Below are 16123 nucleotides of genomic sequence, written 5' to 3'. Positions count from 1 at the left end.
CTCTGGAACGCTCCACAACACTCTGGAACGCTCCACAACACTCTGGAACGCTCCACAACACTCCGGAACGCTCCATAACACTGTAGAACACCACTCCAAAAAGCAGGAGAATTAAATGTGGATTTCCACTTATAACTGAGATGGAGAGAGATTACAAAATCAGGGTAGGTAGGGAGAAAAGAAGAAGAAAGAGCAGGGAAAGATAAAGAAAGGAGGAAGAGTAGAAGGTAGAAAAGTATAGTGAGTTTGTGGGGAGGGAGGGAGGGAGGGAGGGAGGGAGGGAGGGAGGGAGGGAGGGAGGGAGGGAGGGAGGGAGGGAGGGAGGGAGGGAGGGAGGGAGGGAGGGAGGGAGGGAGGGAGGGAGGGAGGGAGGGAGGGAGGGAGGGAGGGAGGGAGGGAGGGAGGGAGGGAGGGAGGGAGGGAGGGAGGGAGGGAGGGAGGGAGGGAGGGAGGGAGGGAGGGAGGGAGGGAGGGAGGGAGGGAGGGAGGGAGGGAGGGAGGGAGGGAGGGAGGGAGGGAGGGGACTGCGGTTGAGAGATGAGAGGGAGGTGGTGAAAGAGAGCAAGAAAAGGAGGTGGAGGTGTTGGGGCAGGGGTGAGCTGTGTGGTGCGCTGAGGGGTGAAGAGGGTTTAATCCGAGATGGATGACAGCCTATGTCCTTGCACAACATCCAACAGCAGCTGACCCTGAAGGAACATCCATTATCTTTTACCACGCACACACAGATATGCACACACGGTGTATTGATCAACAAGAAGTGGGGATGAACACGCGCATGCACACACACAAAGACAAAGAATTACTCACACACAGGCACACTCACTGCCTTCCATACATCGAGTTACATAAGTGTGACATCCTATAAATATCATTAGGGGCTTATGTGATGACAGCTGTACATCAGAGCTGAGTGTGGATGGGTAGGATGTTTTGGCTACTCGTTATGATCAGTGACCTATGCACTTTTGTAAAGTTCTCTTTTGGAAGTCGCTTTGGAAAAAAGTGTCTGCGAAATGCATGAATGTATGTAGGAGCCCGTGTGCAGCCTATCCCTGGAACGATTATGAACACACACTATCTAATAACAACTCTCCTGACACTTTACCAACGCCAAACAAAACCATCAAACTTTATTAGATGTTTTCTGCTACAGACACGCGTCCTCCTGCCCTCCAGACATCATGCATAATGAAGCCCAACAACAACAAGCAAATATGGCTAGCAAGCAGCTAATGCTGTCAGGCTCCCTGGCCTGGCCCAGTTGACCTGCAGAGACCAGTCAGCCAAGGACATGACACAGAACGGTAGCTTCAACAGGAACGTTTAAATAAAACTATCAAGGCGTTGACCTGGGATTTACAGAGGGACATGTTAGAGGGGATCCCTAGTGAGACTGACAGCTAAGCAAATGAGAACATCAATAAGTAAATAACATGAAATATACATAAACACACATGCGCATGAATAAGTGAGGGGATAGTTTTCCCAAACACCAGCGGAATTATTTCTTATTAAAGAAATATAAAATGAGTCATGCATTATTCATGATCCCGGCAGCCTCATTAGAATATAGACACAGTGTTTCCTGCCCAGGCAGCTGGTAGTACTGACATCAGGAAAAGATATCACATGATTGGCAGGGAAGCCAAGAAAACCTTAATGCCCAATTCTGATTGGACCATTTTATTCAAGTAAAGGATGCAAGGCAGGCAAACTCACCTCGATGAGTTTGCGTTCATAGCTCGCGGCCAGCTCCTCAATGTCCCCCATCGACCTGTTCTGAGGGGTTGGGGGGGGGCTCTCACTGGGCCTCAACATCGGCAGAGCTGGGGAGAGAGAGAGAAGGGGGAGATGGAGGGAACCGAGAGAGAGAAAGTGAGAGAGAAAGAGAAGGAAGGGGAAGAGGGAGAGATAGAGGGGGAACAGGCAGATACTACTGTTACTTGGGTAAGAAAGAACAGTGCAAGCAGGTTAAATATCATTAGAACACAGCATAATACTCAGGTGAGAATCTGCAGTTGTTTGATGGTAGATGCAATAGGACCTCTAATTGTCTGCTGAAGACAGTAGACAAGAGCGAGCGCGCACACACACACCGTCTTGTCTCAGCGGGGGGTGAGAGGAGCCAGTGCTATTACATGTCTGCCAAGAGGCGGTAAACAAGTATTTATGAGAGCCATTTTCTTTAATTACACTGATTCACTTTCAAAAGACGACTTTCTCAAAACTTCTTTGGTACTTTGTCAAAGAGACAAACTCCAGTGTTCTGTCCTCACCTAATCCCAGTGAGGGTGGCTGTGTTTGGAGACAGTTCTTTATTGGAGGCTAGCTGGGTAACATGGTCACAGGCAGGCCTACAGCGCTCATAAAACAACACGGTGTAATCAGGTTTAGATACAACACTGGAATGCACAGGAAGTTAGGCCTAGCGTTCACAGAAAGGGGAGGATGGGGTTTCCAAAATACATTTATTTTTCAGTGTCATACCAAGTCTAGACAGAAACTAGCTGACAAAATACAATAACTGAGGAGATGGGAGGCATAACATATTTCTTATTGAACATAAAACCAGTGCGTGTGTGGATCTAGAGGGGGCAGAAGTGACAGAGAGAGGAGATGACGATGTGGACCATGTTCAACAAAGCTGTCCCTCTGAGACTCACTGTCTGAGGAGCCCACTGATAGGAGAAAGGGGGATGAAGTCAATCAACACACACGCACAACACACACACACACACACACACACAGACCCTTTAAAGAACAGCATCCACACAGCATTATCCGGCCTCCTCCACCGAGCCCTGTGCCACAGCAATCCCCAGGCTTATCTTCCTGCTTCCAATAGAAACGCCTTTCTCCTGCACTTTCTGCTCCCTCTCACCCTCACCCTCACACAGATACACACATTGCTCAGGATGGAAGCTGATAGTCTACGCATCACACGCGCACACAGGATTGCTGACAGCTACTTCCCTGTGCACTTCTAATTTGCCTCAGCTCCGAGTTTTTCACTTAAACTAGCGTTTCTGTTGCCTGACAGTGATAGGGTCTTAATAATGTAACACACACTGCGAACACACACACAATGTACGCAGAACACATGTGTTGGTGTCTGCGTTTCCGACAGAAAGGGAGATGGGGAAAAAGTACAGAGAGATGGAGAGGCAGATGTTATAAACTCTTAAGAAACCGGGAAAGCAGCTGGCCTGAAAAAACGGAACTAACTGAGCAGTAATTTGAGCAGCTGTCTGTCTGCTAGGGTGTGTATGTTGTGTGTATGTGTGTGTGTGTGTGTATGTGTGTGTGTAGCAACATTACTGTACTCCAAGCATTTTCAGATATCCTCAGTTTCCAGTTGACGAGGCAGAATCTCTCACAGCAAAGGCTGCTAATGATGTGGCTCCTCAGTTTGTGCATGTGTGCGTGCGTGTGTGTGTGTGTGTACGTGTCTCATGATGAGCCTCTTCAGCAAGGGACTTCCTCTAAAACTGAAGAGGAGGAGGCAAGGATGTCTATCGATACAAGGAGCTGAATCCTCCCCAACACCCCTCAACAGGGGACACAATCCTCCACAACACATTTACACAAGTGGCACATTCCTCCACAACACCCCTCAACGCATTTACACAGGGGACACAATCAAACAAAACACCATTGCCTCTGAGACAGCAGAGAATAGGAGGTAAGTAGTTCGCCATGTAACCTAAAGTACCTTTTAGGAGGAAGGGAACGTGACATCACAGGACACAGTTCTCTCCAAAAGAGGGGTGAACCCAGAGGAACCGAGTTCGAGGAGAACCTTCATGAATAATTACAAGGAAACTAGGACCTGAGGACGGGACTTTGTTCTCTGCTAAATACTCTGGAACTCCCTCCTGTGTGTGTGTGAGGGAGAAAGAGAGATTCAGAAAGGGGATGGAGACAGCCAAAGAGAGAGATCCAGTAGAGAGAGAGTGGAAGAAAGAAAGAGAGGCATGGGGACTGAAAGAGTTTTACAAAACTGATAAAATAACAATCAAACAGTCCTGATGCCCACCGCCCTTTTCCTACTCCCTCTTTCTCATGCCTATGTGTGTATGGGTGTGTTACAGACAGATTAGCTGTCTCTGTAGCAGGGCCTTCTCTGGGGCATCCAGAGCAGCTGCTGCAGCAGAGGGATCCAGAGCACGTAGGCCTGGACCGGCCAGGCTGCTCTGCATGGACCAGGCAGGCCGCTCTGCATGGACCGGGCAGGCCGCTCTGCATGGACCAGGCAGGCCGCTCTGCATGGACCAGGCAGGCCGCTCTGCATGGACCAGGCAGGCCGCTCTGCATGGACCGGCCAGGCTGCTCTGCATGGACCGGCCAGGCTGCTCTGCATGGACCGGCCAGGCTGCTCTGCATGGACCGGCCAGGCTGCTCTGCATGGACCGGCCAGGCTGCTCTGCATGGACCGGCCAGGCTGCTCTGCCACAGAGCTGCCGACACACACACACACAGACACACACACACAGACAAATACACTCAGGACAACCCAACCACCAGACCTTCTACAATCCTCTCCTGCAAATCTGTTCTCTCTGGGTAAACATGTTATTTTGTTAAATGGAGACTTACTGGTCAAATCTATAGTAAAGCAGTGTCATGGCCCCAGGTTCTAGTTCCATGTTTTCAAATAGCAGCGCTGGAGCATCACCATGCCTTCAAAGAGGCCAGCAGAGAAGAACAGAGAACAGAGAGAACACACACAAACACATATCTTAGGATTCCAGAATTGAGTATGCATAAATGTAAGTGGGAACACACACACACCTAGAAGAGTAAGTGGAGCACGTACCCAAGCAGTCCACAGGGAGAAGACAGGAGATGCTGAGTTAATTAACATGTGGTAATCAGAAGGCAATCTTCCTTCATTTTCCAATCACATACAGCTCTGCATCTCCCATTCAGATAACAACAGTGTGTGTGAGGCTGTGTATCCACATTAGTGTATGTGTATGTCAGGGTGTGTGTGTGTGTGTGTATGTGGGTGTTTGTCTTATCGCTCCATCAGAGACTGTCTGCACTGATGGAGCCAAATTGAAGGAGTAGGCGAATCTGATCCACAGACGTGAAATCGCACACCAAACATCTCACACACAAATACACACACACAAAAAAACAGGAAACAGTGGAGAAAGAGAGCTCAATTCCAAAAGCATTTTACAGTGTGTCCTCTGCTGTGAAACAGCAAGTCTCTAAAGGTGTGGAAATCGCCATTCACTACGCTTTGATGACGGCAATCAATGCGTGTGTGTGTGTGCCGGTGTCTGTAATAGCCTATGTGTATGAGTGTATACATATGTGAGTGTGTGTGTGAGAGGTGTGAACACCAAACTATAGCCAAGACTGTGACACTGAGGTATTGATTGTTAGAAGGTAAAGCAGGTCACAGTATAGAACTCAGAATAGTGAATGCAGCTGGACACAGTGACAATGTCACAATTCCTTTACAACTCACTTCTCCTGTAGTCAACAACTAGGCCAGATGACTATCTGGAGGACAGGCAAACTAACCAATACTTAGGGGGGGGGGGGGGGGGTAGGAGAAGTGAAGGGTCCACTTGTTGCAAAAAGAATGGACACTATGAGTCTCTCCTCCCCTCGACATGAAGAGGTGCTTGACTGCTGTGAGCGTGCGTGCACACGTGTAGTAAGCTACTCTGCAGCTCTCTTCTCCTACTGTTCACCTCACACAGGGGCTGGCTGGCTGGGGGTATTGTTTTTTGTGTGCCCCCCCCCCCCTCTCAGGTCCACACTGCTGCAGCACCAGGCACAACAAGGTTTGAGTGTTCCCTCTCCCTCTCCTCTCCCACTCCTCCTCACTGTACTCCCTCTCCATTCCTCCTCCCTCTCCACTCCCCCTGCTCACTCCACTCCCTCTCCATTCCTCCTCCCTCTCCACTCCCCCTCCTCACTCCACTCCCCCTCCTCCTCCCAGCAGCATCTCCAGACCAGCCCTGTGTGATCTCATCTTCATCTCACAGGCGGAGATCACACAAAGCCATCAGAAAAACAAGTTGTCAAAGATTTCTCTCGTCTGGAAACCTGATCTCAGCCCCTGGGGGGCTGAAACGTTCTGCTGAAACGCCCCGGAAAGCAACAGAATCAGCTCTCCAAAAAACTCAGAGTTATGATATGTAGCGTGTACTCAGTGGGCAACATGATGTGATTTGTTTTGAAAAGGGGAGTAATTGTATTTGAGTAGAACTAGGTGATTATTTTGAGATCCAGGTTCCTATTTAAAATGTTTATTATGGCCAGTGTGTATTATGGGAAATCCATCTCCTGTATTTATGACCTGAAGCTGATCTCTCCTGTTCTGCTACTGGGTATCACTTGAGGGCTGAGAGAGAGGGGAGCGCTTCTGTGGTTTGTGCAAACGTGTGTGTCCTGTCAATGTCTGCTGACCGTGTGTGAATGTGTGATTGTGTGTCTGTGAGTGTGTTCCATATGCTAGAATAGGGAAAACCTCATTATTCTCATGATCAAAGCAATTATTCAGAAGAAAAGGAGAAAAAAAAATGACCCAAAAATGTCTCAGCTGAACAACATCAGAGCTCATGGTGCTGCAGCCTATTAAAATGAGTTATTAAGCATTCACACACACGCACACACACGCACTCTCTCTCTCGCTCTTTCTCCAATGAATTAGCATGTTCACACAAACAAATTTGCAAAGTGTTCAGTACGCACAGTACACACAGCACTCCGCCCAGACACACTACACATAAACCTCACACAGATCATGGCTGCCAGGGTGCTCCCTCTCTCTCCACACAACACACACACACCGTCACACACACTAGGTCACCATGAAGCATATCAGGGGTAGGGGTGACATTTCTATGTCCCACGACCATGGCATCTCCAACTAGGTTTTGCAGAGGCTGATCTCTCCAGTGATGATCTACCAAGGGTCCAGAGTGGTTTCATCTGCATCTGCCATGCCCTCACCACTTAGCCAATGAGTAAATGCTGTCAGGTAAACAAACCCCCCCCCCCCCCTCTCACCAGGAAGAGAGAGACTAGTGTGCTGACAGTCTCCTCCTCCTCTCTAATACCCTCTCTCCCTCCCTCTGCCTCTCTCTCTCCTTCCTTCCCTCTACCTCTCTCCCTCCCTCTACCTCTCTCTCCCTCCCTATCTCCCTCTTACCCTCTCTCTATCTCTCTCTCCGCCTCTCTCTTTGTCTGTGGCCGCCTGTCGCCATGGCGTTGTTAATTGACTGCCATATTAAAAAGTCAATCTAATTACTTTTTGGTTATTGTGTTAATAGTCTGAGAGCTGTTAAAGAGGGCCTGGCATTGCCTTCGTCTTTCTACAGACTGAGAGCTAGAGAGAGAGCTAGAGAGAGAGAGCATAAGAGAGGGATAGAGCAAGAGAGGGAGAGAGAGGGTGATAGAAAGTGAAGGAGAGAGCAGAGAGCTTTTTACACAGACAATTAATTTGCCTCTGCGGCGTCATTTAATGCAAGGCAGCAGATGACTAATGGCAAATGTTAAACTGGGTCAAATCAATTATTCCAACATCTAGCGTAGAAGACACACGCTTCTCCTTCAAACCCTTATATACATCAGAGACTACGCCTGCAAAAACACACCAGATTGCTAACACACACTCGATCACATATGGACAAGGCCAAAAACAGAATGGCCCGCTGGCCATAGTCTTTTTGGGGTATGTATTTAGAGTAATTGAAATAAAGTTGTGATGGAAATATTCTGGGACCATATCCGAAGTGCTGGTAGTAACTGACATATGCTGCTGTTGTGCTGGGGGACTGAGCCTTGGTCTACTGTCTGTGGCCAACAGAAGACAGCTCGGGTGAAGCAGTATGCATATCAAAAATTGATGTCCCCATCTGTTAGCTCGTCCAGACTGTCCAGGAGAGAGGAGAGGAGGGTAGAGAGGAAAGCTTTCCTTCCTCCTCCCTATCATTTTCAGAAGTTCCAATGAGGCTCCGTCATCACTCCTCTCTTTAACAGTAGATAAGAACAGTCCTTCCATTATGTATCAAATGAAATGTGCTCCCTTACTGATAGAGAATGAAAGAGAGGCGAGCAACTGTGCTGTGGCATCCCATTAGCAAGTGTAATTTAGACATTTCCTATTTTAAGGAGAGGGGGTGAGAGAGTGAAATAGAGAGAAAAAGAGGGAGGGAGGGGGAGAGGAGAGAAAGAAAAGGGAAAAAAAGAGATAGTGAAATAGAGAGAGAGAGAGAGAGAGAGAGAGAGAGAGAGAGAGAGAGAGAGAGAGAGAGAGAGAGAGAGAGAGAGAGAGAGAGAGAGAGAGAGAGAGAGAGAGAGAGAGAGAGAGAGAGAGAGAGAGAGAGAGAGAGAGAGAAAGAGAAGGGGAGGAGAACATTTTGCTATCAGGACTGGCAGAAAAGGCTGTGTGCTATTCAGATGTTATCACCAGGTTATTTAGACAGTGAGAGAAGACAAGGAGTGTCTCTCTCTTTCTCTCTCATGCACACACAAACTACTCCAGAGGAAGTCCACACTGGACAGGGTCAGAGCCCCCCAGAGAACACTAAGCACATCTACGGCTATCCAACACACATTACCACTCAACACACACGTGTTTATCTGTGTGTGTGTGTGTTCAGGGTCGCATCACAGTGTGCGTCACTCACTATTACCATCATTAACTGAAAATCCTTCACTATATCTAGTCTCCTTTCCTCTAGCTCTCTCTCCCTTTCTGACAGGCAGACCGACAGACAGACAACTTCAAGTGAACAGTAGCACACGATATAGGTTGACATCTCCTTTTATAATAAGAACCTTTTGGTCTTTTGTCTTTGTGCAAATAAATAATGTAAAATCAGAAATGACACCCACCACTGACTTTCTATGGTCTATGGAACAAAGACCTGCTTTAATTGAGAGATCCACGAGAGGAGAGAAAGAACAGGATAAGAACAGATGAAGGAAAAAGGCAAAAGAAACGTTCATTGCCATAGAGAAGAGAAAGGGGGAGAGCAGTAATGAAGAGGAGAGAGAAGGAGAAGAGGAGAGAAGAGTAGAGGAGTAGAGACAAGCGGAGAAAAGAGAGAGGCGAGGCGAGGAGGAGGAGTAGAGAAGAGAAAAAGAAGAGAGCAGAGGCAGGACACAGAGGAGGAGTGATTGGTCTGAGTGTCTATCATCAGTGTCATTAGTCAGTGCTGGTGTTCCATGTCTGGTGACAGTGTTCTGGTGGGGCAGGCGGCTGGTCTACAAGGTCAGCGTTCAGCAACACAGCTTCATGTTACTCCAGGCCATTAAACAGTGGACATCTCATTTGGAAGCAGGCTGTAACAGTACATCTACATTACGGAGAGATGTCAGTGGCTGTCTGATCTCTGCCCTCTCACTCGCTCGGCCAATCAGGACAGAGCACAGAGGGCACCATGGAAACACTGCCATCTACGGGTTTGCATTTGGACGAGAGGCATCTGGGACATTTGGAAGACACAAATGTAAACGCTCAAAAGTTCTAATGGTTTAATTGTCCCAGACTGATTTTATATGTTTATAAGACCATGAGTCACCTGTTCTCCATTCAGCGGCACTAATCTAAAAACACTTAGATGAGACATAACTGGAGACACACATGGGGTTGAGATAAGCAATCCACTTCAAGTAAACACAGCCAATTAGCCAAGTTGTCATAGGTACAATAAGACAAATGTGTTTGAACAGAGGCTTAGAGTTCAGCTAGAATAACACCAACATCTCGATGAATATGGGGCCTAACCAGGGTGCAGCACAGCAGCATGGAGATGAGACATTAGTCTGCTATCAGACATGAAAGGCCTGTTAGATGGTAGACAGGGACAGAGGGTGTTCCTGTCATTACTCAAGATTACTAGTTTAATCACCATTGATCCTCGCATACTCCTCTTCATAAATACCCTCTCACCTGCCTCCCCCTCCCCAGCATCCCCCTGCCTCCCCCTCCCCTCATGTTGCATATTTCAATCAGAGATCCACTTCCTTTCAGAAGCATTTTGGACAAGCCCTAACAAGTTAACTTCCTTCCTTTGGTTTAGACTTTAGAGGATAAGAGGTATAATCTTTAGTAGTTTTATTCGTAATCCCAGTTAAAAGAGTCTGCAGAGATGGAGATGTTCTTTACGGTGTCAAATAAATCCACTCTCCTCATCTGTAATAAAACAAAACCCTGCTTGACGTTTAAACCAAAGATCTTGGCTACATGTCAAGACAACCAACAATGATCTCAATCGAAATTCAGATTATTTTTCCGACGATAATGCTGAAGAGAAACGTCAGGTTCTACACGATAATCCATTATGCAAATTAAATAATAATCTCTTTGGGGTAAATTGATAGAGGGAAACAGATCAAAGCCACAAAATAAGATTACAAATCAACCAGAACCACTGTATAAAGAGCACAGCCTCTACCCTGAGAGGATCACCAAACCCCATAGTGACAGAACCAAGGGGGTCCATCGGGATCCAGCTTCCTGACTGGTGGTCTCCTCCCAGCCAGGTCCTCCATGACACAACAGTACCTAATCCATATGGAGCAACCACGGTGCTCTGACCTGCCCAGCTCCTCAAAGCACTGCATTTGAGGAGGAGGAGGAGAAGGAGGAGGGGCACTTTAACGAGTGCACCAGTCCTCTGAAGTCGGATGAGAGAGAAAGAGTGAGAGAGAGAGAGAGAGAGAGAGAGAGAGAGAGAGTGAGAGAGAGAGAGAGAGAGAGAGAAAAACAGAGATGGACAGGTGGAGGCTGTATCTCGAAGGAGAGGATGGAAGACAGGATGAGAGGAAGTGGAAAACAGAGAGAAGAGGAAGCCTGTTCCCAGCAGCCCGATGGCTTCCTGAGTGGAGATGTGAACGTGTGAGGGGAAGCTAGTTGACAGGCTGGAATCCCTTCTGGCAGCACCCCCCTTTAACCTCCCTCCCTCTGTGCTTTCCACCCTCTCTCCAGTCCTCCCTCACAACCTCAAACACTTGGATGTTTTTATCCACCTCTTCCTTCTCCATTTCCTACATCTCTCTCTCTCCCGAGCAAAACACCCCAAGCCCGCTGGTCATTGAACAAACACATAATAAGGAGGATTAACTTGTTTATCGTTATCACAGCACACTTGAACAGACTCTCTACTTTTAGTCATGGACCAGGACGGAACAACCTGCTTCCAAGCTGCTTCATAGCTTAGGGAAATATATTTCTGAAGATTTTGTAGCCAGACAGGAGTTTACCCGAGGCCAGTGTCAGAGTGGAGATCATTCTTATCACAGGCCTTCAATGACAAACCTCCAGGTACACAACTGTTGATAACCATCTTGTTCAACGCACACACATACGGGTATACACACGGTGGCACAACAAGGCACACATCAGTACACATCCATCCCATTCCGCCACATGCCAGACAGACTGATAAGAGTCAACCATTAGGAGACTAGCAGGATAGTCAGAGAGACTGGCCTCTTCTGTCGTTATCCCCTCCCTCCCATCATCCTCTCCCTCTCTCCCTCTCTCCCTCTCTACCTCTCTCCCTCTCTCCCTCTCTCTCTCTCTCTCTCTCTCTCTCATGGCCAACAGCAGCCCAGTTGGGCGTTGCAGCATGCTGATCAACTCTGATTAGTGTTGCCGCTGACGACAGCCGTGCTTGCACCGCGATGACATCACTAAGCCCCGGCCACCTGCAGCCGTTGTGCCGTGAGGGTGACGTCTCAGCTCGGGAGCCCTGAGGAGAGCATCGGAAGCTGGCCACAGGTGACGATAAATACAGCTGCTGTGGTGATTAAAAAAACACCCCTTACAGCGCGCGCACACATACACACACCTCCGCCCAATGACTTTGTGACAATGACAAAAACAAGTGTAGCAGCAACATTTAATCAGGCACTTGAGCTCTTTCCCTTTCACCCCTCTATGCCCTCTCCCTCCCTTCCTCACCCACCTTCTCTCTTCCTCCTGCCCCTCCTCTCCTCCTTCCTATCGGTCTCTCTCACCTCCATCCACTCCCTCGCTCTCTCTCTCACCCCCTCCTGAATATCAATGTGTTATCAATGTGGTTAGCCATGCGCTAAATGACTGGATACAGCACAGGTCTCTCTGACTGGGACCAGATGTAATCACTCCTTTGCGCGTGTGTGTGCATGTGCACGCATGTGTGTGTCCTCATTGGGTCATGTTTGCTGAACCAGTTCCAGATGAGTGTGTGAACAGGCAAATAGAGGCTGGATCGAGGGTGGACAGAGACGAAGTGAGAAAAGGGGGGGGGGGGGGGTGAGGGAGGGAGGGAGGAGTTTGTGGAGAGAAGTGAGACAGAGTGGTGGGGGTTGGCACTAACCAGAAGCGCAAAAGATACTCCAAGTACATCGATGGCTCTAGGGCACCAATGTATATATGTGTGTGTGTGTGTGTAGCCACAACCTTCTCACACTAATTGTGACGCACTAAAACCAGTTCTGAGCTATGGTCCTGAGCAGGTTGGGGGATAGATAATGACACAGAGCTCAATCTGGCAGCCTTGGCCCTTGACTGAAATGTTCATTAACACCATACACAGTTTAGGTGATAACCTCAGCCCCCGAAAGATTACCACCTGGACACATCCGTGGGGCAGGGAGGGGGTCTCACACCTAGGTTAATACCCACCTTATGTTTTAATGAAGCACCTCTCACACTATGGGGGAAACCAACCCACACAGTGGCATACAAACACACACACACACACACACAGCACTCCCCCATCTACCCAAGTCCGAAACACACACAATCTGTGGGGCCAAACCGGTCGGAACTGTTCAATGACTTCCTTCTTGGTGACCCCTCCCTCATAGAGAATGTGTCTGATTGGACAGACAGTTGAGCTGCTTAGGTGTGTTGATTGATTTATAAATGCATGGATTTAAATACTGAGATCCTGATATTGAAACATGGTGACAAAGTTTGATGAATAACCCTCACACACGCACACAGGAGTCTACCCACCCACACACCAACACACCTTGGTGTGTGCGTAAACAACCACCATCCGTTTAATCAAGAATCTCCACAGACACACACACCTCTTTGTGAGTAAACAACCCCCATCAATTTAATCAAGGATCTCCACAGATACACACCCTTACACACACCTTGCGTTTAATAAACACTTTCACCACCATCCTCATTGTTATCTCTATCCCCAGGACCTCAGATTAGCTATAAAAACAATAACCACATGAACACACGCACAGCCACACACACCTTCACACACACACACACACACACCTTCTGTTTATAAAGTAGGTGGGAGCGTGAAGTAAGTGCATCTACTCCATGTTCACGACGGAACTCATACCTTCTGTTTAATAAACTCTCATATCCATGGACGTGACCTCAGATAATAAATAAACACTACAACCACATGAAAATACACACAAACATACAATGAACACTGGGTTAGCGAAACCCGAGACAATTAGACAATCCAAAACCAGTTCAATTCTAAAGGGTCAGATCAACTTCTGAGAGACAGGGTAGAACACTAATGACCTCTGACCTTTCCTGTCGTCATGTGCTTTTATCATTATGCACATACACACACACGCTCTCTTTATCACTTCTGTTTTCCCACTGGATTGTAATCACCCAAAGGTTCTTCCATTGGGACGAAAGAGGGTTGACCCAATTTCCTGAGATTGTCTGTGACCATGGCAACACCTTCAACCAAATGGTAAGCACCCCCCATCCAGGGCTAGCTATCTCTGAGCTGTTACATTGCCTGAACAACACACACAACCTTAAGCACACACACATTAACATACAGTGCAAAAGTCTAAGGCACTCAATAGTTTTTACATAATATTGTCTCAAGTATATAAAATATTGTCTTCTGTATTTGTGCAGCGGTATCAAAGTGCAATGTTGGGAAACATTTGGTTTCATTTCATTATTTCTTAAAGCGTTTTTGCTTTACTTTGAAAATAATAATGATTTTATTTGTGCCTAAGACTTTTGTACAGTACTGTGTGTCACTGGTAGAAGGGAACATCCAGATGAAAACATGAACTTGCATGGAGAGAACAAAAGAGACAGCTTCAGAGGCAAAGCATGAGAGAGAAGAGGCTCGATTTAGTGGGTGTGCGCGTGTTCAGAATGTACTTGCGCATGTTTGTGTGCGTGTGTGTGTGCGCACGTGTGCGTGTGTGTGTGTGTGAGTGTGTGTGTGCATGCGTTCAGAGCCTGGGGACCATTCAGGAGTTCTCACCAGGGGAGCAGCAGCTGTATCATTAGAGGGCCTTCAAAAGGCTGCTCACTGACAAGACATGAAGCAGGCCTGTGTTGTGCGTTTGTGTAGCCATTCAGCCCTCCACACACACACACTCATCCCTTTCAGCAGCAACTCAACATCAAAGAGTGATGGAGCATGGCACATCATTAGCCAGAGACACAGAAGGAATGAGGAAGACGTCATGTACAGTAGATGTGGAGGCCTGTGTCAGTTCAGAGAGAGATACGTAGGCACAGAGTAGACATTTTGACACGCTGAGTGAGAAGGTAAATTGGCACATTTACATCAGACGCCTCAGTGTTTACACTGCAGGGTCACCGGGAACTAAACGGATGCCCCAGACAGCGGAGGGTTCCAGAACCATTGCCAGCCTCCAGGGCTCTGCAGCATCTCTGACACCTCCATTGTGCTGAGGTTGGGCCCACAGAGACCCACCATGCAGAGCAATACTCTCTCTCTCTCCCCTTTCTTTCTCTCTCTTTTGCTCTCTCTCTCCCATTTCTCTCTCTTCCTCTCTCTTAAAGAGCCAAGTGACATTTTCATTCAGGCATGGCCCTCTGCGTCATGGGTCTTCTTTGTGCCTGTGGGGTGTCCAATAGAGTGCCTGAGGAGAATTACTTTTCTTTCTGGGAAGAGAATAGGGCTGAATACACACACACACACACACACACACAGCGAGCCCACTGATAACCACTCTCTTTTCCCCCAAAATGTAATTAGTCATTATGTAGCCCTACATAATCTGCCATGTTCATTTTGTTTGCCTTTGATACAGCTGCCTTATCTCTCTAGCCTTTACACACACAAACATACACACAGAGAGCTAGTCCCCAGGCAACCAAACTGACGTTTATCATAAAAGTCCCCCAGAAATGTGGAGAAAGCTAATTATGCGCTAGAAAGGCTCCAAAGTATGTGTGTGTGTGTGTGTGTGTGTGTGCCCTTGAGTGTTGAACACTGACCTGTGACTATAACTACAGAATAAGCAGCCTTGTCATCGCTTTGCTGTTTCATCCTCTGACAGAAAAGGAGATGGAAGACTACAACAGAGGGAGAGTGTGCATGTGTGTGTGTGCGTGTGAGTGTGTGTGTGCGTGTGTGTGTGGGTCATGTCTTACCATCATTGCCCTGGCTCCCTTCTCTCTTCAGCATCTGGACGGCCCCCACATATTTCTTTAACTGGACCTTGAGCACTTCGTTCTCCCTGCATACACACACACACACACATACAGAGAACAGTTATGGGACCTCCAAGAACCAGCATTCGCCCAGCTGTGCCCCAGCCCCAGCCAGCCCAACCCCACCCCCACCTCCAGCCAGCCCACCCCCACCTCCAGCCCCAGCCAGCCCACCCCCACCTCCAGCCAGTCCCACCCCCACCTCCAGCCCCAGCCAGCCCACCCCCACCTCCAGCCAGTCCCACCCCCACCTCCAGCCCCAGCCAGCCCACCCCCACCTCCAGCCAGTCCCACCCCCACCCCCACCTTCAGCCCCAGCCAGCCCACCCACACCCCCACCTCCAGCCCCTGCATTACGAAGTGTACAGAGACTGGAGCTAAACCAGAAGTGTACAACATCCCAGCCATCCCAACCCCACCCCCAGCTCCAGCCAGCCCACCTCCACCTCCAGCCCCAGCCAGCCCACCCCCACCTCCAGCCCCAGCCAGCCCACCCCCACCTCCAGCCCCAGCCAGTCCCACCCCAAGCATATCCACAGTTTTGTGGGGTCTCATGCCAGTAAAACTATATCCCATAATATCCCACCCCTGTATACAACCACAGCCACTGGAGTGAACGTGTGTGTATGTGACTAGTCAGTAGAAACGTCTGTGTGTGTGCGTTTTGGTATGCGAGTGTGT

The 16123-nt window shown here is 48.4% G+C and overlaps 1 protein-coding gene across 1 annotated transcript in view; it reads right to left on the bottom strand.

Moving 5' to 3' along the window:
- snx29 (sorting nexin 29) overlaps positions 1–16123 on the bottom strand; it is a 48573-nt gene that overhangs the window by 22743 nt on the left and 9707 nt on the right. Inside the window, 2 exon segments of the mRNA XM_084670654.1 lie at positions 1720–1826; positions 15383–15468. Coding sequence (XP_084526780.1) covers positions 1720–1826; positions 15383–15468 — 193 coding nt within the window.

The sequence above is a fragment of the Hypomesus nipponensis genome, chromosome 13, assembly GCF_054491055.1.
Source record: "Hypomesus nipponensis isolate SF chromosome 13, ASM5449105v1, whole genome shotgun sequence".
Taxonomy (NCBI): Eukaryota; Metazoa; Chordata; class Actinopteri; order Osmeriformes; family Osmeridae; genus Hypomesus; species Hypomesus nipponensis.
This window is presented reverse-complemented; position numbering and strand designations above follow the sequence as displayed.